Source organism: Notolepis coatsorum (assembly GCF_963971535.1).
Source record: "Notolepis coatsorum genome assembly, chromosome: 7".
Taxonomy (NCBI): Eukaryota; Metazoa; Chordata; class Actinopteri; order Aulopiformes; family Paralepididae; genus Notolepis; species Notolepis coatsorum.
The window spans coordinates 123,989,436-124,016,938 of NC_140171.1; the positions used below are offsets into that span (position 1 = coordinate 123,989,436).

The following is a 27,503-nucleotide window of genomic DNA, read 5'->3' on the forward strand; positions in this document are numbered from 1 at the left end:
CAGGCGGTGTACAGACCTGAAGAAGCGAACGGCCGAAGAATGTGGAGGTACAGTCAAGTATTGGCTGACCAGTTTTGGAACAGTTTCCTCCTCCACTACCTACCGTCCCTCCAAACCCGTCAGAAGTGGGTAAAGGACAGGGACAATTTAAAAGTGGACACAGTCGTTATGATCATAGACCAGTCACTACCCCGAGCTATGTGGCCGGCCGGCCGCGTAAGCAAAGTGATCACTGGTGCCGACGGGAAGGTCAGAGCGGCAGAAGTTATTGTCCAAGGGCGGACCTACACCCGACCCGTGGCGAGGCTGATAGAGTTGCCAGAGCTCCCTGACTCCCCTGATGACGACCATGACCCACTGACCTTGTAGATTGCCCTACTCCTCACAACAGATATTGAGCAGTTGACTGGACTATTAATCTGTCTCCCTTAACTAATTAGGTGCAGACTAATTAGGAGGCGGCTGTTGTGAAGGGCCAGATTAAAGCTGAGAATCTACATTTATTGTTTTATATACATTGTATATTATTTGTATATACACGGTATATCCCTTTAAACCTGCGTTCGAACCATAGTAATATTCGCTCTCCTTATTGGATAACGACCGTAGGCGCCAGCCCGCAAGCCCCCAAAGTCAGGTTCAAAGACGAACCCAGGCATGTCGTAACATGCCCGGAGACAGCGTATTGATTCCAGACAAGAACTGAGGTTTGGGACTAGATAATCACTTAAGTATATATACGGCGCAGGTGCGCATGGCAGCAGTGTGTTCGGTAACAGTGAAGTGAACAGCAGTGCGTCTAACAGAGCGTTGAGAACCACGTGCGAATTGAATAGTAAAGTGTCAGAGTTTAATGCAGTAACGTCAAGTTCGACCTAATTTAATGTGAAGTAAATAGTCGTTCATTTATTGTATATCGTGCCAACCACAGTTCGTTCGTGTTAGCTAGTGGACCTTAGCCAGTGCGCGTGGACTAAATACCTTAGTACCAGCACACAAGGAGGCCTAGTCGGAGAACCTGCTGGACATGTGCACAGGAGAACCGGCGGCGGCGATTGCAGAACCATTACTGGTTGGATTATATTGATTGTGTAACGTGTTACCCGGAGAAGAGCATCGTTAATTTCCACTGTCGTTTGGGATTTAACCTCATGAGGATTTACATTCGGGCTGGCCTCATGGACCGAGGCTGGCTGGCTATCATCGTTTGCTATCGAGCATTGGATTACAGTTATTGCTTTTGTTGCTGATCGTTGGATTTACAAGGACTGGCTTCTGTACGTGAACCCCCTTATTCTTCATTGAATCAGACTGAGTATCCGAACATTCCTCTATCCTCCAGACCTTACACCTCTGGGAGGAACCCAGTGTCTCCAGGCGGTACCAGCGTTGCCTTCTATAATTGCTATTATACGCCAGGTGGCGTCAGCCTAGTACCCATCGTAGGAATCATTCTATTCCCAGTGACTCATGCTACTGACTGACTTTATGCATATTCTTCGCCATACAAGCGCGACCCTAATTCTCATTCTGTAACCTAATGTTGCATAATAATAAAATACCCTCAAATACTATTTCTTTGTCAATGCCGTGTTATTATGAGTGTCCACCATATCTATTCGTTGTACTGTCTGGCCAGTAATTAAAGTACATACCTAGCAGTGGTTTAATCTATCACAATCTTTAATACAGTCAGGGTTTTGTAACCCCTCAGTTACAATTATTATTATTATTATTATTATTATTATTATTATTATTATTATTATTATTATTATTATTATTATTATTATTATTATTATTATTATTATTATTATTATTATTATTATTATTATTATTATTATTATTATTATTATTATTATTATTATTATTATTATTATTATTATTATTATTAATACACACAATTGTTAAGGGGATGCAGACCAGAGAAAGGCATTTGTCTTTTTTACATCAGGGTCCCCCATTTTCAATTCATAGTGACATTTATGACATACAGTAGGGACATACATGACATACAGGTATAGTATACTGTTACATTTGTGACATATACGATATGCAAATATACAGTACTGTTACCCAGAGATCCTAACAGAAAATATATACATATGATGGGGAGGAGACTGTAGTACATTAGGAGGGGGTGGGTGGGTGGAAGAAAATATATACATGATGGGGAGGAGACTGTCTATTAGGAGGGGGTGGGGGTTGGACATTTACGGTGGCCACCTAATGTGCACTAACTACAGTGTACACAAATTAATTGCTGGGTCTCAGGAGGATATAGCAATTTTCATACATGGACCGCAGTCCAGAGTGCCCCACAGCAATTCAATTAGTATAAAATGAACATAGGCATAGAATAAGCATTATAGTTGACAGTAGTTGAATAGTTGAGTAATTGCCCCGCAATGGCTCTAGAAATAATAACACCAGTTCATTGTTTTATATTCTACAGAATTACGTTTTCTATATTGACAAAACACCTGTCAAAATTGTAATAATTGTATTGTTCTATAATTTGACACAAATGTTGCAAAACAAGTGGGAGGGGGGAACGAGTTTGCATGCTTGGAGATGCTTCCCACAGGATCACTTGATATTCAGGAAGTTGACCATATATGGAACTGTTTCTTTTCCTGATTCTGACAGAGCGCTACTCTACTGCCACTAACTTGGCTAACAATAGTTAGCTTCTCTTGTTACCTAGATTATTGATCTACTTATCTAACGACAGTGTCATGCAAAATACCTGTATTTGATACATGAAGAACACTGACAATGGAAGTCGACTCAGGTAAATTGACAACTTGTTGCTAGACGTCAGCGAAATGTGTTCGAACCGTAGCGTTGCGTTAACTTTGATAACATCGAAACTCGTTAGCTACCTGTAGCATCTAACGTACTGTTCACTTTCCGATAGCAGGCTAGCTAGCCTAACTTTACCAACAGAGATATGGCAGACAAGTCACTTTAACTGTAGTTATCGTTAGCTACTGTACTGTACAGTACGGTCGTTCCGTATCCAACACAGCCCATAACTACGGTCAATAACGTTAACGTTAAGTGCCAACTAAGTAACGCAAAGTTAGATCAAGGATGGGTAACTTTAAACAGTGGTGTCCAGCTTGTGTTCAGCTACTGTGTATGAAACCCACACAAGTTATCTGCTAGGTGTATGTACAGTTTCTACGTCAAATGTATATACTCTCTTTTTTAGACTATTTTTGTATCACAAACAGTTACTGACTCATTGTGGAGGTTAGGCTACAAATGAAATACAACATCAGGTGAAACTGTCATGTATTACACTTCACAGTGTGCCAATAGACATATTCATTAAAATTTTAATAAAAACAGCTTGGGAACGTTTTTATGGTACCCCCATCCTCCAGATCCTAATTCAGTGTTTCATCCTTTCCTAGTGTTCTACACTGATCGTAGTGGGAAGGCTGCCAGTAACCTACTGCTGGACCAGCTTCCCAGCTACCAGTCTTTGCTGTACCGCAGGAAGCCCGGTAGTGGCAAGCGGAGAGGCAGCTCCAGGAACCGGTTAGGCTCATCAGGCAGTGGAAAATGGAAGCTGACCACCGCAATGAGACATGAGGAGAAACCGAAGAGTGAGACGCTACAGAGACCTGTCCGAGAACTGCCCAAGACCATGGCGGAGAAACGCAGAGACGAGTAGGACCATGTGTTATTGTCATACAGTCGATGACCAGATAGTCGTAATGGCCATGTGCTGTTTAGGCTGGTGGTTATCTTAAACTATCATTAAGTGACTGTTCTGTTTAACTACTTCTTACAAAAAACACAATTATATTATAAAATTTTGATTGCAAAACCTAGGCTGACAGTATGTATCAGACATGTATTTGTATATTTGTATCAATTAGCCTAATTGCCATCTATTATTGAGAATACACTCATTTCATTAGCTAATGCATGATTTGATTGTTATTAATGATTGACTTGCCGTTCAACCTGTAAGGGCCCACCGTCTGGAGCAGGACCGCGAGCTGAGCAGTTGGAGACAGTGGAGACGGAGCACTCGCAGGAGCATGAAGAGGCTGAAGGCGGATGCCAGGGAATGGCTCAGCTCCCTGGAGCTCTGGAGGGGAGACATCCATGTCATAGAGGGTGAGAGAGGGGTGTTTGACGAGACGCCCTCCTGGCTGCGTGAATATTAAAGGCAACCAACTTGTGTTCAGCTTATTAAAGGCAACCAACTTGTGTTCAGCTTTTCGTTCAGCGTTTCTCTGATTGGCCACACGGCCACGTGACCGCCCTAGCACACGCCCTTTTCCGCTGAGAGACGCGGCAGAAGCGCTGGTCGAACCAACGCGCTGGTCGAACCAGTTCAGACAGAGGTGTTTATTTATATTAATAAACATATCTACTAGAAACACTGGTGTTCTGTTGTGTGACTGTACTAAACTCTTCCACCACATGACCGACATTTGACATACAGTACACCTCCTATCTATGTTGGGATTATGTTTGGTCATGACAAAACAATAAAAATCGCTACTGTTAGTGCCACCACCCACTTCAATGACGGAGCTCTCATATTTGCGAATGCATAAACTATATCTTAAATTATGGCGATGTGTCTAATATGGCTGTCGCGAAGTCATTGATAAGCGACAGCCATATTAGACACATAGCCATAATTTAAGATATAGTTTATGCATTCGCAAAATATGAGAGCGCTGTCATTGAAGGGCTTCCTACAAGCTACAACGGAGCCCGCTGCTGCTGCTGCTGGAGCTGAAGTGATGTACAGTTTATGCATTCGCAAAATATGAGAGCGCTGTCATTGAAGGGCTTCCTACAACGGTGCTGCTGCTGGAGCTGAAGTGATGTACAGTTTATGCATTCGCAAAATATGAGAGCGCTGTCATTGAAGGGCTTCCTACAACGGTGCTGCTGCTGTAGCTGAAGTGATGTACAGTGACGAGTGAATCTGGTAGTTGGTTGTTAAAAACGCGAAACATAATAACGTTACGCTTTCTAGTTCAGCGCATTTCATAACTGTATGGGCTTTGTTTATACTTCAGAGGTGATGTACAGTGACGAGTGAATCTGGTAGTTGGTTGCTAAAAACGCGAAACATAATAACGTTACGCTTTCTAGTTCAGCGCATTTCATAACTGTATGGGCTTTGTTTATACACGAGTGAATCTGGTACGAGTGAATCTGGTAGTTGGTTGTTAAAAACGCGAAACATAATAACGTTACGCTTTCTAGTTCAGCGCATTTCATAGCGCTCCACTGCTACCGCAGCTGAACACAAGTTGGTTGGAACAGCGAACACAAGTTGGTTGGTACACAAGTTGGTTGCCCGCGCTGCCGCTCGCTTGCTCCTTGGATTTCATTTGGGACGTGGGACGACTGCCGCTTGCCTGCGCGTGGGGGCGCGGCCAATCAGAGAAAAGCCGAACACAAGTTGGTTGCCTTTAATATTCACGCCTCCTGGCTGGCAGAAAGTAGTTGCTTAACTGCAGAGGTGTTTATTGGCGTCATCTAGTGTGGATGTTGTATGTTAGAGATGTGTACCAGTGTTGGAGATTTAGTACAAGATTTGATCTATTTCAAGGAAACTGCCTTGTGGATGTGTTTGTCAGCACACCGCTAGCCTAGCTTAAAACTCTGTGAGAGTTGGCCAACAGCTAGGCTAGTGGTCTGTATCCGCTTCCATTCATTTGTGCTAAGCTACTGAAAGCACAGAGAGGAAGTTGTTATTGAGCATATATTAGCATGTTTTTAGATTATATTAGATTATTAGATTATATATATATTGTAACTATATTTATTGTAAGGCAAATGTATTGTAATGTAATTCTGTATGTATAAGCAACTACGGTTGTGTTTCATATTAGGACTGGAAATCGAAATTCTAATACTTTCATGGTATCTATTTAATTGCTTCAATAGTATTGACTATCAAAAATGTTGCATTGAAATTTGGTATTGAATGACACCAAATCATTCAATACCAAATTTTGATACCTAAGTAGTTAATCTCATAGGTGTCAGTGAGCCAATAAGCATGTTTGCTCCAAGATATAACGTTTCTTACATTCAACCACAAAATGTAACAAGCGGCCTCCGCACACACCTAAGCAAGGTAAAAGTATTAGTATCAGTATTATTGGCACCGGTATATACAGTATATTTTTTTTATATAAATATTGTATTCTGTATTTTTGTATGACAACTAATAAAGAAACTTGAACTTGAAAGTATCAAAGTAAATATACAGAATAGAAAGTGTTCAACACAAGCTGTTCCTGTTGTGGTGTTGCAATTATAACTGAGAGGGCATGCATACCCTAATCTTGCACCTTGACCTATTTACACTGCCTACTTGCCCATTATGTGCATGCTCAGGGCTAGATCCACAAAGAATGGATTGCACGGAGCAAGTTGCACCCTTACTTACAATTCATTATGAATTGAAAATGGGGGACCCTGATGTAAACAAGACGAAAGTCTTTCTCTGGTCTGCATCCCCTTAACAATTGTGTGTATTGAGCCGTACTGTATTGTACCCATTCTGCAATCTGTTCAAGTTCAAGTTTCTTTATTAGTTGTCATACAGAAGTACAGAATACTTTTATACAAAATGCTTCTTTCTGTTACGCTCCAGAGACGGTTAATACAATTTTCAATCAATCAATCAATCAATCAATCAATCAATCAATCAATCAATCAGAGTTAATTATATTAACTCTACTCCAGAGACTGTTAATACAATTTTCATTCAATCAATCAATCAGAGTTAATTATATTGTTATATTGTTTACACTGCCTATTTTTTACTTCTCCACTGTACTATAATTTAATTTCATGTCTTCTACTACCTGTACCCCCCCCCCTCCCCCATGCTGCTATGATGCCTGCATTTCCCCAAGGGGATCAATAAAGGAATATCTTATCTTATCTATCTTCTTGTCTCTCTGTGTCTCTCTCTCTCTGTGTCTCTTTCATGTAAACAGGGATGTTTGGCACCGGGATCCTGTCTTACTTCTCCTTCCTGCGCTTTCTGGTCCTGCTCAACCTAATCATCTTCTTGCTGATGTTCAGCTTCGTCATGCTGCCCATCATCATCACCCCGTATGCCTCAGGAAACACCACCTTCAACCAGGCCGACGGTCAGAAGAAGCTTTACTTTCCAAACTACTGCATGTCTTAAGTTTGCAAAACTAGAATATAATTAGTTCCAGGTTCGCAGAATAAAGGAGAATACACTGAATAGGGAATGACTAGTATTTGGAAACAGTTAAACAATGAAAAAGACCTGAATGACTCGGAGAGAATCATTGTCTTTTCCCTGGCAGCTATAATGTAGTAAGAATAGTAGTGTGTTTTACCCCCCTTTTCTTTTACAAAAGACAATATTTATTTATGAACTGTTTATGACTAACAATTGGGCAGTCAGAAGACTTGGTATGCACTAAAGACTAAAGAGTCCCGGTAGAGATGGTAACAACACTATTTATATTGTGCGTTCATTGATTTGAGCTGGAATAGTTCATATACGCTCGTGACCAATGCAAGAGGCTGCGGTCTCGACTCCCGGAGTCAGCATTGCCTGCGGCTTGGGCCCGTCGTCATACTAACTCGTTTGGAGTTACCTTACACAGACACATTTTAACAGCCTCAAATGGCTCAGGGTTGAGGAGAGGGTCTCTCAAATAAAACTCAACATAACACATAGGATACTCGGGAATACTGTCCCTCAGTACCTCAGTGGATATTTTAACATGGTAAGGGATGTACACGGACACGCCACCAGGGCGAGCCCTACAGACATCGTCCCAGTGAGATGCAATAGGAAAATAGGCCAAAACGCATTCCTATATTCAGCAGCAGTACAATGGAATAGCCTACCAATGGAGTTGAAAACCATAAGCCCCTTCTCCACTTTTAAATTAGCTATAAAGAGGTGGATCATAAGTAGCAGAAGCTGGGAGTAGTGAACAAAGGGTTTTAATATGTGTTGTTCCTTTTTTATTCTTTTATTGTCTATAAAATGGAATATTATTGTATGTATTTTTTGTTTTTATACCACACATCCTGACATACAGACACTACAAACACCCACGTCCACACACCAGTACATAAATCCACTGACACCAATGATGAAGGACCACAATGGAAACAAGCCTATGGCTTTATTGTGTTTTATGAAATCCTATTGGTAAATGGAGAAAATGTATACCTGTTTTCATATTGTGATCCAATGTATATATGTGATTTTCCATTCTAAACCAATAAACTATTCAATCAATCAATCAAGCGGGGAGGGAAGTCGAGGGTGGTAATCTGGCGTTGTGGACAGCGATGCCTACAGGTCAGGTCTGGGCGCCTGCTCAGCGAGAGGCAGGAAATGGTGAAGGCAGCGTGACCTCCCACGCGTTACGCTTCACCAATGAGAGTCCTCGCTGCCAGGTGACCTCTGCATGTGTCGGAGGAAGCGTGTGGTAGGTAAGCTTCAGGGTTCCCTTGTACCGACCAGTAGGAGGAACATGCGCACAACAACCAGGTAGGGATGGGGGGGGGGGGGGGGGGGGGGAAATTGGCATAACGACTAAATTGGGACGGGGAGAAAAATTTAAAATCAGGCGGAGAAAGAGAGGATTAAAAAAAAAAAACGAATAGTTCATATAAAGTAATGAATTCCAGATGTCCTAACTTTCTATCTGTTGTGCTGTTCCTCACCACAGGCGGCGAGTGCAGCACGTACCCCAGCAGCTCCCGGCGAGGCCTGGTCAACTTCCTCGAGCACATCACAGACCTGCTCTCAGGCGGCGTATGTCTTTACAATTCATTTTAATCTCCTCTGTTAGTGCGGTTTGCGTACAGTAACAACATACTCTAACGGTGCATCTTATATACCGTAACGTGCTGTGGTCCCAGGAGAGAGACAGAGAGTCTCACACGGCCCTTTGTACTGATTTCCCAGGGTTTCCTGGAGCAGACCTATCTGTTCTATGGCTACTACAGGGTGGATTCCATCCAATTCCCCAAACTCACCTACAACCTGCCTCTGGCCTACCTGCTCGTCACTCTAGCCTACCTCTTTCTCAGCCTGATCTGGATCGTTAAAAGGTACTAAAAAATCTGTCTGTTTTTGTTTCTTTCAAAACAAAAGAAAAAGGGGGAAAGTAAATGTCCCTGTTCAGGCTTATTTGAAGCATCATGGCATGGTGGTTAGCACTGCTGCCTCACAGCAAGAATGTCCTGGGTTCAAACCCCAGCAGGGGGCCTTTCTGTGTGGAGTGTGCATGTTCTCCCAGTTTGCGTGGGTTTCCTCCCACACCAAAAGACATGCATGCTACAGTAGGTTTCCTGATCGCCCTTGACCAAGGTGGTGGCATTACAACTGTTGGTCCCCTGGCACCGCACTGTGTGACTGCCCACTGCAACTAAATAATTACGATTCGTCAAATGCAGAGGACGGATTTCCCCAAGAGGATAAATAAATAAAGGTACAAGTTAGAAGGACTTCTGGAAACACTGCATCCCTCTTCCTCCCTCAGGTCAGCCACAGGTTTCAAGCGTAACCTGGTTCAGGATGAGGACCGCTTCCAGAGCTTCTGCAACAAGATCTTTGCCGGCTGGGACTTCTGCATCACCGATGAGAACGCTGCCAGGCTGAAGAGGAGCAGCCTGCTTTATGAGCTCAAGGTCAGAACACCGGGAGAAACACAGGGCGATTTATAGGAAGGTATGTGCCTGAGATGCCAGTCAACACTGTCAACAAACAACAGCAAAGAAGTCCATTTCTCAAGTTATAGTCTGAGCTGTTGGGATTGAAGTGCTACAGTTAATCAAATTCCTCCACCACTCATACAAATAAATGTTCAGTCTTTGACAAATATAACATGTTTATTGTTTTGAACTGTTTATGCTTCATTGTAGGGCTGACCTTCAAATTTCTTTTTGGAATTCGAAGCTTCGGGGCCGAGATTCTATTTTAATTCGAAGCTTCGAGATAAAAAAAATAATAATAATTATATATATTTTTTTTTATCTTGTGGGACTTGTACAGCACTTTGTTCAACTTTGTCAGTCCTGTAAAGTTTAAACCTTTTTAAATCTTAGACAAACAAAACACTTTGCTTTCATGAAATATTGTAAGCCGTCATTTGAAGCGTTATAAAAGCAGCACAATGAACAAAAATCTGTCAGTGCCGAGTCCGACCTCATCTTAAATAACAAACAGCATTGCTTGTTGTAGTTAACAAAGAGAGGCAGAGTTGATTTTGCACACACACAAAAACAAATCATATATATTTTTTTATAATCGAATTTTATTTTCATATTCGAATCCCATGCCCATCGAACGAAGCTTCGAAGTATTTAAGACAGCCCTACTTCGTTGTGCATTCTTTATATAATGCTTTCATAAACGAACATACCCTCAGACGGACCTGGAGGAGGAGAGGATCAAACAGAAGATAGCCGACAGAACGCGCAAGGAGAGGTGTCGTATCTACGTCATCCGCCTCATCCTCAACCTGTTTGTCACTGCTGTGTTAGCGGCCTGCTTCTATAGCATCTACAGAGCCACCATCTTCTCCCAGAAAGCCCAGATGCAAAAGGTAAAAAGCCTCAAACAGACATGTACATGTATGGATTGGATTGTATGGGTAATCTATTATTTGTGATCTCAAAATATCAAACTTTTAGAGGAATATAGGACTGTTTTGCTCCAGCATTTCCAAACACTGCAAATGTATTGTAATGTAATTCTGTATGTATAAGCAACTACGGTTGTGTTTCATATTAGGACTGGAAATCGAAATTCTAATACTTTCACGGTATCGATTTAATTGCTTCAATAGTATTGACTATCAAATGTTGCATTGAAATTTGGTATTGAATGACACCAAATCATTCAATACCAAATTTTGATACCTAAGTAGTTAATCTCATAGGTGTTAGTGAGCCAATAAGCATGTTTGCTCCAAGATATAACGTTTCTTACATTCAACCACAAAATGTAACAAGCGGCCTCCGCACACACCTAAGCAAGGTAAAAGTATCGGTATTATTGGCACCGGTATATACAGTATATTTTTTTATATATTTTATATAAATATTGTATTCTGTATTTTTGAATGACAACTAATAAAGAAACTTGAACTTGAAAGTATCAAAGTAAATATACAGAATAGAAAGTGTTCAACACAAGCTGTTCCTGTTGTGGTGTTGCAGCAGGATAACTTCATCATGGACCTGGTCTACGAGTACCTGCCCTCCATCGTGATCACCATGGCCAACTTCATCACCCCGCTCCTCTTCTCCCTCATCATCAACTATGAAGACTACTCACCTGCCTTCGAGATCCGCTTCACCCTCATGAGGCAAATATAAAGAGACAGTGCCTCCCTGGACCCATGACCTCTCTCTCTCTCTCTCTCTCTCTCTCTCTTTATTCATGACCTCTCTCTCGTGTGTGTATTCATGACCTCTCTCTCCCTCTCTTTATTCATGACCTCTCTCTCTCGTGTGTGTATTCATGACCTCTCTCTCTCTCTCTCTCTCTCTCTCTCGCTCTCTCGCTCTCTCTCTTTATTCATGACCTCTCTCTCTCTCGTGTGTGTATTCATGACCTCTCTATCTCTATCTCTCTATCTCTCTCTCTCCCTCTCTTTATTCACTTGTGTGTGTTCACGACTTCTCCCCCTTTTGGTGTGTGTTTATAACCTCCATGTCTCTCTCTCCTAGGTGTGTGTTTATAACCTCCATGTCTCTCTCTCCTAGGTGTGTTTATAACCTCCATGTCTCTCTCTCTCTCTCTCTCTCCTAGGTGTGTGTTCACGACATCCCTCTTTTGGTGTGTGTGTTTATAACCCCCCCCCCCCCCCCCCTCTCTCTCTCTCTCTCTCTCTCTCTCTCTCTCTCTCTCTCTCAGGTGTGTGTTCATGCGGTTGACCAGTATTGGAGTTCTGCTCTTCTCTCTCTGGTCTCAGATCACCAAGTGTAAGGATGGACCCTGTGTCTGTGGCTACAACCACCGATTTTACTCTGTGAGTCACTCACTCTACTCTATTCCATTATATTCTAATACAGTAGTGATGGGCAAGAATTACGGTACTTGTAGTCTGTGTGACAAACACACAAAATGTAATACAGATGATGTAAATCTATCTTAGGAATCTCCTCACACCAAAAGTATGCTTATTGTCCCTATAATCATGTGTTATTATATTGTCCATTACAGATGTGATATGATATATATGTGGGTTTCATATACAAGACCACTGCCAAACACTGTTTCTAACCAGTATCCTATTAGGCAGGTGCATTAAATATAATAATAATAATAATTCACGCTTTTCTAGACACTCAAAGCGCTCCCTACAATGTAGGGTGGAAATTGCCTCCTAAATATGATCATTTCTGTCCCTCTCAACATCCGTGTCATTGTCTGTAGTGCTGGGAGACCCGTGTGGGCCAGGAGATGTACAAACTCACCATATTTGACTTCATCACCGTTGCTGCCGTCACAATCTTCGTGGAGTTTCCCAGGAAGTAAGTCCTCGTCCTGGGGCAGAGGAGGGCTCTTTGTTTAGTGTTTAAGCTGCACTGTAACAGATCCCTGTCTCCCATAAGAGACATCCTTTCATCTCCTGTTGATACACAATGTACCTGTTTCAGCTCGGTTTAAAATATTCTATTCTATTCTATTCTCATTGCACATTTGTTGATTGGTTGTTTTATGTTTTATTTATGATTAAAAAAATATATATTATACATCACCAGGAGACACCATGTTTTTGAAAAAATTGTCAAAAGGATTAACACAATAAAGCCCAAGAGCGTAAATACAGTGTGGTCCTTTGAGTGTAGATGTATGTGTGTGTGACTGTGGATATGTAGTCTTAATCAACATCAATCAGGTTTAAAATATAACACATACTCCTGATGCAGACGGATAACACTAACTAGATCTATAAATGAACAACACAATTAGTATGTTCTCTGTTCTGTCTCTTAAAGGGGCACTTCACCAAAAAACAATGCTGATTTATTATGCATAGTATCACGCACGTCTAAAAACTCAGTTATTGAGAGTAAGTGAGTTTTAATATGGCCACGGGTGATGTCATCTGGGACATTTAATCCTTGTGAAAAAGTAGCAATACCATGTCTTATAGGAACTGCTACCTTATCATTTCATTGAGCTGTAATTGACACAACACAAGGATTCAATGTCCCTGATGACATTACTGATGGCCAAATTAACTGTCAAACTAAATGAATGTCAGGCAAAACTCTTTATTTCTTGTGTGAGATTATGTGCAAAATAAATCTGCATTGTTTTTTGGTGAAGTAGCCCTTTAACTGTGTGCTTGCACCCCCCCAGGCTGGTAGTGAACTACTGTGACTGTGGCCTTGCTAAATGGTGGGGCCAGCAGGAGTTTGCCATCCCTCAGAACGTGCTGGAGATCGTCTACGGCCAGACTATCTGCTGGATCGGCACCTTCTACTGCCCCCTGCTGCCCGCCATCTGCACCATCAAGTACTTTATTATCTTCTACATTAAAAAGGTATGATGTAGTGTGGTATGGATTGGGTAGATATATGAACTTACACGGTTTCTTAGTAATTTTTTTTTTAAATAATTCTGTTGGGGTCAAAGGGAATGTTGTCTTGTGTCCGTGCTAGGGATGTCCGATATTATCGGCCTACCGATATTGGCATTAAAATGTGATATCGGAAAATATTGGTATCGGGTTTCAAAAATCTTTTTTAAATTTAGTTTTACATTTTTATAACCTTTATTTACCCAGGGAAGCAAGTAAGAACAAATTCAGATTTTATTTATTGTCAAAAGTATGCATAGTGTTGTGTTAATTCCACAACAAGAGATATGTAATGTTAATTACCTGAAATTATTCCGGGGGGGGGAACCCTGCATATATCGGTATCGGTTGATATCGGTATCGGAAATTAAGAGTTGGACAATATCGGTATATCGGTATCGGTAAAAAAGCCAATATCGAGCATCCCTAGTCCGTGCGCTTGCCAGGTTGAAATCTGTTGTCAAATGTATTTCTTTTTAAATCATTCATGAAGAGCTGATTCATTTGGAATCATAAAGTAAATGTATGCATTAGTAACTTAGTCATTCATTCCTATTCCATTCTCAACCAGTGACCATGTTGGCTGAACCAAACCAAAAGCAGGCATCACGCAGGCTGTCCATATATTGATTACTAACATTATTGACTGTTTTTTTGTTCAGGTGTCATTGGTGAGCAACTGCCGGCCAGCTACACGTCCTTTCCGAGCCTCCAGCTCCAACTTCTTCTTCCTGGCTGTGCTGCTAATAGGCCTGGCTCTGGCCTGTCTGCCTGTCTCTGTTAGCATAGCACAGTGAGTAGCATGCTAATAGGCCTGGCTCTGGCCTGTCTGCCTGTCTCTGTTACTACGGAAAGCCAGGTGTGCCAATTAGTTTCCTTGTATAGAAAATTAAGTTGTACACGGTAACACAAGTTTTTGTACAGATTAAAATAATGTTCGCCAGCGTCCAGAATGGCCAGGTACAGATGGTATACATGCTCTGAATTTGATTGATTGATTGATTGATTGATTGATTGAAAACTTTATTAACAGATTGCAGAATGGGTACAGTACAGCTCAATACATACAATTGTTAAGGGGATGCAGACCAGAGAAAGACTTTCGTCTTGTTTACATCAGGGTCCCCCATTTTCAATTCATCATAACATATATGACATACACGACATACAGATAGACAGTACTGTTACATCTATACACTTATGACATATCAGATTTGCAAATACAGTACTGTTTGTGATACCAAAAGAGTCCAGAAAAGAGAGTATATACATTTGACGTAGAAACTGTACATTGGAGGGTAGGTGGGGGGGGGGGGGGGGGGACACACTGTACAACTGTACAAGCAAAACTGTACATTAGAATATTGACAAAACATACTTGGTCATTTACTGTACATTGGGTTGGGTTAGGACATTTACAGGGGCCAGTTTCGAATTGCAGTCTCCCGTAGGTGTTCTTTGAGAGTGTTTTTGAAAGTGGGTAGTGATTCACATTCCTTTACAGCTTTCTGACTAATCATAGCCAAGACATTAGAATGATTTGCTTATATTCATGATCCCCTTCTACGTCACTGACGCCTAGATATGTGACGGCCAGACGTCTGGTGTGTCAGTGATATATGCTAATCACTCTGATGTCTTAGCTGTGACTGTCTTTACATGGGTATATTTGCCATCTGTACATAGCAATTCTGGACATCTATATGTGTTATTAGCGTTTTGCACAAAGCAATTCTAACCATTTGTACAAATAGATTTTCATCTTCAACCTCCGTGTTTTGTTGTTGCTACTGCTTGCTCCTTGTCTGATGTGTAGACTTAACCCTTTCACTACCACACTACATAAGGTTAACCCTTTGTCGTGTGGCAGTGAAAGGGTTAACCTTCTGTATTGTCGCAGTGAAAGGGTTAACCATTTGGTAGTGTGGTAGTGAAAGGGTTAAACTGGTCACCCGTCTGTCCTCCACACAGGATCAGCAGCTCCAAGGCCTGTGGGCCGTTTGTGAGCTACAACACGTCCTGGGAGGTGCTGCCTACCGCCGTGGCTCAGCTCCCCGACGGGATCAACGCCTTCCTCTTCACACTCTCCTCGGAGGCCTTCGCCGTGTCCTTCTTTGTCATCACATGGTTTGTGATTGAGACCAATCATGATTTAAATAATAAATAAATAATGATCCTCTATTGATGATGATTATTATTATTATTATTATTGGGTTTTATAACATATATTTTTAATAAGTTATCTAAAATTAGGGACGTTTTAAAGGGGAACTCCACTTTTTTTGGAAATTAGCTTATTTAACATCTTCCCTGGAGTTAGACAAGAAGATGCATACCTTTTTTGTCTCTGTGCGTGCATTTTAGCTTTGGGAATAGACGCTCCGTTAGCATAGCTTAGCTTCATCACTGGAAGTGAGGCAGGACAGTAGCCTTACAGTGCCTTACAGTGTATTGCAAGGTCTGACATTGACCAAACTTGATATGCATGACCTTGGTGGGCTCTAGGTCAACTCCTGAAAAGGGGGTCAATGTCAGACCTTGCAATCAAAAGTTAGGGGGCGCACTGAAATTATGGCAAGGGTTATTAGCCCCCTAACTTTTGATTGCAAAGTCTGACATTGACCCCCTTTTCAGGAGTTGACCTAGAGCCCACCAAGGTCATGCATATCAAGTTTGGTCAATGTCAGACCTTGCAATACACTGTAAGGCACTGTAAGGCTACTGTCCTGCCTCACTTCCAGTGATGAAGCTAAGCTATGCTAACGGAGCGTCTATTCCCAAAGCTAAAATGCACGAACAGAGACAAAAAAGGTATGCATCTTCTTGTCTAACTCCAGGGAAGATGTTAAATAAGCTAATTTCCAAAAAAAGTGGAGTTCCCCTTTAAGGACAGAAAATGATTGCTACAGAATACAATTTGTAGGCACAGATCAGTGTTTATGTATTTAGTCGTTTCTGCCCATTACGCACTTAAAGTGGGGGGCCACAGTGGCTCGGGAGGTAGAGCCAGTCGTCTGGTAATCCGGAGGTTCCCGGTTCGATTCACTTAACCCCTAATTGCTCCCGATGAGCAGGTTGGCACATTGCATGGTTGCCTCTGCCATTGGTGTGTGAGTGAATGGGTAAAATGTGAGGAACAAATTGTACAGCGCTTTGGATAAAAGCGCTATATAAATGCAGCCATTTGCCATTTACCATTTTGTCCACTTGTTTATTCTTGTGTTTTTGTAGTCTTGTAGTGTAACATTTCTTCCTTTTCCTCCACAGTTTGGCCATGTTCTATGTCATCGCCCTGGCTGGAGCCCACAAGAGAGTCATTAATCAGCTCAGAGAGCAGCTAGCCATGGTAAGTAAACACTATGTAGATTTGAGTGATGGAAATATCACTGTTTTAACAAGGATAAAGCAGACTTCTTAACTCATTCAGCGCCAGGGATTAGCCTTGTCCCGTTCTAGCTATGCCATGCTTTAAATGTGCGTCACCTTGTTTGTAGAGCTATATCTATATTCTATATTATAGCTATGGAGACAATACTATAGTCATTTGACAGTGACTTTCTTCCATCGAACATGCAAAAAAGATAACATTTTCATGCATACGTTCGCACGTTATCCCGTGGTGAATATACCGTAATTCCTCTAATAGTAACCCCGGCTTGTATTTGTTTCAACTGTAGCGGGTACCAGGCTTGTATTAGGAGGAGGCCTGTATAAGAGGGAGGCCTATATTTCAAATTTTCAAACGGATCATAATGAATAAATCAACATTTTGTGTCAGTTTGAACCCAGTAAAATGTACTGGGTTCATTTATTGAAACCAAGTACTGTATGAAATAGTAAACAGTGCAATTACAGGTGGTCACTGGTCATTTCAACGTTTTCAAAGTGAAATCAAGTAACTAGCTCAGTATGCAGCTCAATATATTAGTAACCCGGCTTGTATTAGGAGGCCGGCTTATAATTGCTTAGCTCAAGAGCGCACCCGGCCATTAATAGAGACCCGGCTTGTATTTGAGACCCGGTTACTATTAGAGGAATTACGGTAAGTATAGTTTAGGAGTGATCCGGGATAATTCCTGGAAAGCTGAGTTATAGGGCGCTACGTGTATTCTACTATAAGCGTTGGCGTTTCTTGCCTGGACACGCTACTATTTCCAAATCAAATGTATATAATAGTTATTATGTTTCATCATGAATGCATGAAAGGGGGGGGGGGGTCGTTTCTTTATGCTTTGATGGCCAGTAACAGCATTTGTGTTGAACACTACAGACGCTGATCAGCTGGATCGATATGAAAACATTGTTGGATCAAGCTGAAATTGATGTCAGATAGTCCTTACCTTTGGTCAGGGGTATTCCAAAAAGAATATTCCAATTGTCTGATCGCGATTTCCAGTATTGGTGTACATCTGGTCCCGGACATAATTTGGCACAATTTATGAATCGAGTTTGCCAGATGCGTTTCGGAGTGGTCGGATGAAGCGATTTACTCGGCTCTGTCTAAATTTAGCGCCCGGAGGGATTTAAATGTAATAGGCCCCGATGCATATTATACATAATCGATTGGCGTTTCGTTCCTATACACGCTATATTAAAAAATTCAACTGCATATGATCGGTATACATTATGCTCCATCATGTGTGAAGGAAAGGTTGTTTATGATTCCTTGATTGTCAGTAATGGCTTTCTTTAGTACAACATCATACGTTGATCAGATGGATTGCAATGAAATAAATGAGCTGGAATTAACGTTAGATTCCTCTTACCTGTGGCCGATGAGTCTGGAGAAAATATATTCCAATTATTTGATTTCCATCTGCTAGATCCGTTTTCCGTTTGTACGACGCAATAAACGCCGAAAGCATATTGATTCTTGCGTCTCGAAAGCGATCCAATGCACTAGAGCAGGGGTCAGCAACCTTTTTGACATGGAGTGCCTGTTTGAAATATAGTTGTAACTAGTGTGCCTCAACAATTATTATAACAATTATTATTATTATTATTATTATTCAACAAACATGACCATGTTCATGTCTTAAACTCATACTGAGGCCTTAGTTTTGGTTTTAAATTGCATATCATCATTCATTTATTTATTGTCACACAGAGCAGAAGAATTTTGCCAAAACAAACCAATAGTATCCAGCTGCAGAACGGCGGACCAGCCACACTCTCAGACCCAAATACATTTTTTTATTTATTTTTTAATCCCAATTTCTCACATTACATTCACCCTGAATGTTGACGTTATCCAGGTGAAAAGTTAACTTCATAAATCATTTGATGTATAATTAAATCAAAGGAAATGCGTTTGGGTCTGAGAGTGTGGCTGGTCTGCCGTTCTGCAGCTGGATACTATTGGTTTGTTTTGGCAAAATTCTTCTGCTCGGTGTGACAATAAATAAATGAATGATGATATGCAATTTAAAACCAAAACTAAGGCCTCAGTATGAGTTTAAGAGACGTGAACATTGTCATGTTTGTTGAATAAAAAAAATATATAATAATATTTTTAAATTTTAAATTTTTTTGATCGGATCGGGAAATATCGGTATCGGTAGATACTCAAAATCACATGATCGGGATCGGATCGGGAGCAAAAAACCCTGATCGGGACATCCCTAGTAATAATGTTTTTGTTATAAGGCTCTGCAAATGTTACTGAATGATGTAGCAATGTATTTCCAGCTAAATTGAAATAATAAACAAATAAAGGGTCTCAATTAAATATGTGGTAGTAAAAAGAACCTGTGGGAGCATTTCAACAAGATAAATGCGACAACAGTGCAAAATATTTCACTATAATATTTCAAAACAAAAAATATATATATTTTTTTAATGCTGCCACCTGTGCCTATGAAAATGCCCCTGCGTGCCTATGCAGGCACGCGTGCCTAGGGTTGCCTACCCCTGCACTAGAGTGTTTATCTGGATCCACATAACAATAGAGCTCTGCCCGGAACATTTTCACCGATGCACAGAACGCACCATCCGGTTGAGAGTGGAGTGCAACTCGCCCGAAATCAACCAGGCGGCGGTATTGTGCCGTTGCAATATCCGACAGCGTCCAGAGTCTCCCGGGGCCTTGCTGGATGAATTATGAATGGCAATAGCGAATAAAGGAAATAACGATCATAAAAATGAGTAAACTCGTTATTGCCGTTATTCGATTGCCGGCCAATAACGAGTATACTTGTTCTTGGCGCAGAAACGGTTAAGCACGTTTTATTCCACCTTAGTCGCAGAAATGAACAGGTTGACTCCCATGTAAAAAAAATTTTTAATACACAGCCTGTACAGTTTAAAATTAGAATGTATCATAAGTAACATGATAAAAGTATGGATGAGGCCTCCAAGAGGTAGTTTGTGCATTTATTCAGGATTTTAACCATTATTTTCCGTGGTTGGTGGGGAATGAGTTAACACTTTGCCGCCCAAGCACGAGGTACCTCGTGATTCGATTCCACCCGTTGAGGACCAGAGCCACGAGTTAACTCGTGGCGAGTTGTTATTGTTTTATTCCATATTTATAACGCTATTAACGTCCGCGATCGACTTGCAGGACCTACCCACATATTTGATTTTCGAAACATGCAATACCGGCCAGATCCGCTTAGGGGCGCCATCGCGCCACTGCAGTATCATTGAGGGCGATTGAAAAAAAAAAATTTCACTGTCTGTGGGCGTGAGCCTCGGTTCCAAACGAAGACCCTCCATCTTTGATCCCGTTACCGAACGCATATTTCAGCCTGGAATAATGGAATTTATGATTAGCCAATGGACATACCGATCTACCAGATTCCGATGACTAATGACGAAATGCTGCCGGCGATCACATGGCCTGACGGTAGGATACTATTCCCCCAAATTACAGCTGGATTGGACATTGTTTTAAAACGTAACGTGATAGATCAGTGAAAATGGCTACTTGAACACACACTGTATTGCTAATCAATAATACTGATCGGCGTCCCCCGCCGCCCCCATTTCATCCATAGATGCTCTGTAATAGTCCGGATGCTACGCAGTTTGTTTTATTTCATTCGTATATATACAGCAGAAATGGCGTTTGATATAACGTGACTAGCCTTTAGCCTATTATCTAGCTCCCCAGAAAAAAACCGAGGCGAAAACTGCGATAAACCTTATATTCACGGCGCTATAAAATGACAACCAACCGATTTTTATTTTCTTTAAGCCATTATGAAGGCACGGTTTATGCACTCAAGTGACAATGAGAATGGACAGATAGCAATACTATAAATTATATATATAGCTGTTAGAAAGTACATCGGTTTGTAAACAAACCTCTGTCCTCTGACCTATAAATCGGCGCTACATGCTGGTCGTCAATATGTTAATGGCGAGAGTCTTGCTTCATCCCTCATGGATTCTACACATAAAAAAGCAGCACCTCTTCTTCTCGTGGATTCTTTTTAATCCACCACACTGCGTTTTTTCCCAAACCATCTGTTGATTCTAGATCTGTTCTACCACCTATTTGTAACGGGGTTCGCACAAGGTCCTTGAAGTGCTTAAAGTGCTTGATTTGTCCAAAAAAAGTCAAGGCCTGGAATTCCTTGAAAACAGCCAATTTTCTTAACAAGGTGCTTAAAAAGTCCTTGAAATTCAAATCAACCATTCGCATTGAAAGTTTTGTTCATCCATGATAAAATAGTTCTGTATCAAGAAATATAATTTTTTAATCTAAAGTGTAACTAATTGTCGGAAATTGGTTTTAAGCCATACATATTGGATCAGATTTTCTTTTCAATAGAAAACAGCATTTAAAAGTGAATTGTATCCTTTTAAATGCCATTTTAAAATGGAGAATAGTACTTGAAAGTCCTTGAATTTCATTTTGCAATGTCTGTGGGAACCCTGTTGTAATCTGCACATTCATTGTGTTCATCATCGTGTATCATCCAGAGTTCTCCCAAGAGAATTATGTGTGAGTGAACATTGATCCCATCAACCTATCTCTCCTTGTTTGTCCAGGAGGGCAGAGACAAGCGCTTCCTCATCCACAAGCTGTGCCAGGCCCAGTCAGGCATCAGATCCCCCGGCTCCCAGTCAGGCATCAGATCCCCCGGCTCCCAGTCCCGGCCTCAGCCCAGGTCCAGCCGGAGCAACAGTGTCAGCGACAGCTACCACACCAGCTTCTCCACCAACTTCAATGATGCCGTGTTCCTGGCTCACCCGCCTCCAGACTCCTCCACGCATGTCTGAGGATCACCCCCCGGGGCTGTGTTGTGTTGTTATAACAACAGATGAACATGCTGAAGACTGCCTAAATGTTCTAAACTACGGTGTTAAAATGAGTTATTCCATTTCTTCATATGATTTCTGATGTCGGAGCACTATAGTTTGGAGACGGCGTTGACTTTGTGACATAGTTTGGAGAACTATAGACGTTGTGAGTTGACATTGTTTGGTGAACTATAGACGTTGTGACATTGTTTGGAGAACTAGACTTAGACCAGTGTGAAAAGAGGGCAGTTGCACACTCGTAGTCATGGTGCAACAAATATTTATTTAATTACCAACAAAAGCAAGACGTCTTCAGGGTATTGGATTGTTTCATTGACTTTGTGACATACAGTAGTTGGGAGATGCCATTTGTGACATAGTTTGGAGACACTATAGACTTTGTGACATAATTTGGAAAACTACAGTATAGACTTGGCAACTTCCTTTAGTCACTATAGACTTTGATTACAGGTTCTGACTGGATGTCTAAATTTGTGTGAGTAATTGTTAGACTAGAAGACTAGAAGTCTTTATTTGTCATGCAGTTTTAACACACACGCAAGATGGGCGACCCACAGGAACACACACACACACACACATGCACTGAGTCGCCGATGAAATGTCTCTCTGCACTTGTCCTTCCCTCCATGGGCAGCCGGGAGCAGATAGGGCGTCAACGTGAGCCGCGCCCCGGGGACCAATCCAAGTGCTCCTGTCAGTCTTCGTCAAGGACGCCACAGCGTTAGCGATCTGTTGTGCATGTTTTTCCATTGGGTTATCTTATCGGGGGGGAAACCCTTGCGAGCACGGTGAGAACATGCAAACTCCACACAGAAAGGCCTGGGAGATCCCCCACCTGAGTACCTGGCATCATGGAAACCTGGTCCCCAAGCGGGAATCGAACCCTGGACCTTCTTGCTGTGAGGCGTGAAGTGTTAACCACTACACCACCGTGCTGCTGTAGGGATGCTCCGTGATTGGGACTGATCAGTGGAAGCAGTATCGGTCAATACTAATGATGGGTGTTTTTGTTGCATTCCTCCACAAGGGATTTCATTGGAACAAATGTATTTATTTTTTTATAGATGTGAAGCACCTCTATGACTGGCAATGTCACTAACTCACTCAGTCAGTCACTGATTCAGTCACTCACACTTACTGTAGCCACTTTGCTCCCTAGTGGAGTCCCATAAGGATTAGGTTGACACCAATGTCAATCACGCTTCGAGCAAGCAAGTGAGAGAGAGAGAGGAGTCTGGAGGAATAGATGTTGTCAGGAAGTTACACTCAGTTTACCATTGTCTACGAATGGTGAGTAAAATGATGGTTGTCATGCAGGCGTGCTGTACGAAACAAACAAAGAACCGTTTTAGCTCATTTTGCCGCGCACAGTAGAGAAATTGTCTCACATGTTTTGCGTCATCTGGCCGATAACGATCAGCGGCCGATCAATCGGAGCATCCCTGACTCGGATGAAACCTTGGGATATCAGTGTTCTTTGAGTTTGAGTGATGATTAAAGTCTTGTTTATTGTGAGGGCATGATGTGAAAGAAACTTAGGACCAAAATACTCATTGCTGCCTTTTGACAAAATGTTTTGTATTGTTTGTTTTTCTATATGTACTGTCTCGTCATCTTTTCCTTCCAAGAAGGATTTTGATAACCACTGGAGCTGATTTACTTTGAATTGCTATCTTTCTAAAGCTATGTCAGTGCTTTTTACTTTTTATCTTTTGTTTTGAATGAATTTCTTTGCACTTTACATATACAGTATACACCTCTACTATTATACTTTCTTACTCATACTTGTATTTGTATTATAATGGTTTGGTTTTAATGTTTACACTTCTCTGTGTGTCTTTATTTGCATGAGAAGAAATAATATCCCAATTTCTACACTAACAAACTGTAACCATATTTCTCTCTTAGACTGTTAAACATTACTTCCACTAATTCTAAAAAGGGATATTTGGTAACCTCAACCTACTTACCCTATACGTAAGGAATGGGAATTGGGAATGGCAGGTACTGCCTTATTGTTGAATTGGAAATAAATATAGAAATGTATTATAAATGGTCTGTCTTTGTCTTCAATCTATAATTATTACTTTATTCTTCTCTGCTATTTGTGAAATTATTATTTAAGCATTACATCACACGCAGGAGTGGTTTGTGACCAATAAACCATGCCTAGGGGTGGTTGTTAGGCCCGAGGCGCAGCCGAGGGTCGTTAGACCCCCCTAGGCATGGTTTATTGGTCACAAATCACGACTGCACGTGGTGTAAAGCTTTTATACAACTGCCAGATTCATCCAACCTTATTTCTATACAATAAACACACATTAATCGAAGATTTATTGAAAAAACCATCCGCCAGAAAAAGTAGTTCCCACAACTCCATGTGGAAGCAGCTTGAAGTGCATCCAACCAAACTAACACATCCAACTGTGTATTATTGGAATGATTGAGAGAAGTTGCCTCATGTGGAAGCAGCTTGAAGTGCATCCAACCAACTAACACATCCAACTGTGTATTATTGGAATGATTGATTGAAAATTTATTAAAACGTTTTCTTTGCCCTATAGGAAAAAAACGTTTTCTTCGCCCTATTTTTTTATTTATTTCTTTTAGCCTAAACTTAACCAGTTGGAAACCAGGGGTACAGTAATAAAATTAGCAATCAACCAATCAATCAATTCAATAGACCATGCTCACTTAAAACAGCGCTGCTTCTCTCTCACTCTGACTCCCCCGCTGTTGCAGACAGGAGTGTGTGTGTGTGTGTGTGCGTGTGTGTGTGTGTGTGTGTGTGTGTCACAGTGTGTGTGTGCGTGTGTGTGTGTATGTGTGTGTGTGTGTGTGTGTGTGTGTGTGTGTGTGTGTGTGTATGTGTGTGTTTGTGGGTACGCCAGCGTCGGATAGTGTGAGAGAGAACGCTGCAGTCGGAAAGTAGGAAGGAAGAAATTTAAATCAATCAATTAATCTATCAATCAATCCGCGATTTTTCTTTTGTTCTAGATTGAGTCAAGACCCATCAATTACATCATCCAACATTGTTTAAAATACTAACACGTTCCCCTTGACAGAATCGCTTTATATTTAGTCGTTATGACGCTATCAACATATCCATTTGTTAAAGATTATTGTCCGCCATCTTGTTTTTTCCGACGGAGTGATCCGGCGGAGTGATGTGATTCGGTGGTGGGCGGGTCCTGGGACCAGGAGCGTGGATTATGAAGGATACATACGTGTAAATGGACTGTTTCAGCCAATCAGAATAGAGAAATTTGCATGCCGTTGTATAATATACATCATTTGACAGCTCTATGGTAAATAGTTACAAAAACGTTGAACGTTCAACATAACTATGAATTGAAAATGGGGGACCCTGATGTAAACAAGACAAACGTCTTTCTCTGGTCTGCATCCCCTTAACAATTGTGTGTATTGAGCCGTACTGTATTGTACCCATTCTGCAATCTGTTAAATAAAGTTCTAATTAATTCATTAATTCAACAGATATAGGAAAACACCTGACCTCTTGTTATGCACCCTCCGAGCCAGCAGAGGTCGCTGCTGCTAATGGATCACTGTTCGTCTGTCTGACAGCTCAGCTGGTACGGAACCGGGAGCTGGCTGGGTAGCGTGTTGCACTTGTTCGGTTCGGTTCATATAATTATAGTTCTATGTTCGGTACATTAATAATTCAGCAAGATGCTCGGGATTACGGTCCGGGTAGACATGGGAGTGATCTGGATCTTGTCCGGTGTCGTCTTCTGCCAGTTCCTGGCCGTGTCGTCTGATGACATTGTGGTGGCGTGCGGGGGCTTCGTGAAATCCGACGTTGAAATCAACTACTCCTTGATCGAGGTGAGAGTGCAAACCAAGGGAGCTAACGGTAGCTAACTGCTAACACGCTAGCTACTGTAGTTGTAGTTGTGTGCTAGCCATGAGTGCACACTTACAACGTCAAAGATATCATTTAGCTGAAGCCATGTTATTAACCCCCCACCCCCGACTAAACTCAACCCTTAACCCCCTAAACCTGCTAAATCTTTAGTACCCCCACAAGCCCCATTCACAGCCCTAATGAGATTAGCCAGTTGGTTAACCAGTCAACATATCTTGAGGCTTGGCTGCACTAACGTTAGCTTCCCTGGTGACAGCAGCCAATGCAAGCTACTCAACATTTGCTACTTAATGTATTGTTGAAGGCTAATCCAGACAGCAGCCGTGCCTGACGACAGCATTGTTTGCTTGCCTTAGTTACCTGTCACAGCTGCACTTCAAACTGACCTTCAAACTGACCATTCATTCATTCATTCATTCATTCATTCATTCATTCATCATTCATTCATTCGTCATCCTCTGGTGTTTTACAGATTAAATTGTACACCAAGCAAGGCTCCTTGAAATACCAGACAGACTGTGCTCCAATCAATGGCTACTTTATGATCCCTCTGTATGACAAGGTATGTGAGTCAATAATTGTTTTGCTACATTTCCTAATGCAATAATGATAGTGATGCTAAACTCTCCCGTTCTCTTTCTCACAGGGAGATTTTGTACTGAAGATTGAGCCTCCACTTGGGTGGAGTTTCGGTAAGGGTCTTTATAGTATGAGTTGGCTCTCGCATTTAATATCCATTTTATTCCAGCCTGGTTAAAGACTGGATTATTATTAACCCACGCATACCCATCCTGTGTTAGGTGGCAGTTTGAGTTTACACAGAGCCACATGAACATGGAGTCCCAGCAGGTCATCTCCATTTACACTTCGACGCAGATCTGGAAGTTGTCTTCCCTAATCATCTCAAATGGGATCTCACATTTTATCGTTGGATGTTGTGCGTTCATTGGTTGTTCAACGTGGCAGACAGTGTGACGCTTTACTACATTGTTATTTACAGCATACAACTCAATTCATGCCATACACAAAGCCAAGGCAGAGCAGTTATTCAATGTGGGTTGACCCCTTTTACATCAAGGCGATCGTGACCCTGCTCTCAACCAGGGTCAGTGTCCCAATCACACGGGACGATCCATTTATAGTGTCAGTCGACACAGGTTATCATCGGGTAACTGCGCTGTTGTAAAACGGGTATACTCAATACTGCAGCTATTGCACTGTGGAAACTACAAATATTTTGGTGCCAGCCAGGAGCCAATCTGGTCAGTCTGCATTACTTGACCTGTGTGTCTTCTGTTTACCTGTGCCTCCCTCTCCAGAGCCTACCAGTGTTGAGCTCCATGTAGATGGAGTCAGTGACATCTGCACAAAGGAGGAAGACATCAACTTTGTCTTCACTGGCTTCTCCGTTTCTGGAGCCGTAAGAAATCCCTCTCTTTGTTATTATTTCAAAGCTTTTAGTTTTGTAGCAAGCTCTGTCGAAATGAATTTATTGAAGCCATTAAATATGTTTTTTTTTCTTTTTAGCTTTTTCTAATTTTAATCATTGAATTTATTTTTCTTTCTTTTTTGCACACCTCAGGTTCTGAGTAAGGGCCATCTCCTGGGCCCAGCGGGAGTACAGGTCCGTCTTAGTCAAGAGGGAACGGAGGAGAAACTCCAGACTGTTGTCACTCAGCCTGGAGGAAAGTAAGGGACTCATGGTTTCCATTTCAAACACTGTGATGTAGAGGTACGTCTGGTCG

At 41.6% G+C, this 27,503-nt stretch overlaps 2 protein-coding genes across 2 annotated transcripts in view; both read left to right on the forward strand.

The window, feature by feature from the left end:
• Window positions 1-2,651: 2,651 nt before the first annotated feature.
• Window positions 2,652-23,905, forward strand: tmc7 (transmembrane channel like 7). Its single transcript, XM_084318134.1, has 16 exons — window positions 2,652-2,791; window positions 3,420-3,678; window positions 3,986-4,134; window positions 6,996-7,151; window positions 8,727-8,812; window positions 8,966-9,111; window positions 9,543-9,690; window positions 10,431-10,607; window positions 11,224-11,372; window positions 11,924-12,038; window positions 12,446-12,543; window positions 13,379-13,562; window positions 14,261-14,391; window positions 15,570-15,725; window positions 16,866-16,944; window positions 21,597-23,905. The coding sequence occupies exons 1-16, from the start codon at window positions 2,776-2,778 to the stop codon at window positions 21,825-21,827; spliced, it is 2,280 nt and encodes a 759-aa protein (XP_084174260.1). The 5' UTR covers window positions 2,652-2,775; the 3' UTR covers window positions 21,828-23,905.
• A 1,553-nt stretch (window positions 23,906-25,458) lies between these two features.
• Window positions 25,459-27,503, forward strand: part of nomo (nodal modulator) — a 43,245-nt gene continuing 41,200 nt past the window's right edge. The window contains exons 1-5 of the mRNA XM_084318062.1: window positions 25,459-25,718; window positions 26,231-26,320; window positions 26,405-26,450; window positions 27,078-27,178; window positions 27,341-27,447. Of these exons, the coding sequence (XP_084174188.1) occupies window positions 25,563-25,718; window positions 26,231-26,320; window positions 26,405-26,450; window positions 27,078-27,178; window positions 27,341-27,447 (500 nt within the window). The 5' untranslated portion in view covers window positions 25,459-25,562. The remainder of the gene's footprint in view (window positions 25,719-26,230; window positions 26,321-26,404; window positions 26,451-27,077; window positions 27,179-27,340; window positions 27,448-27,503) is intronic.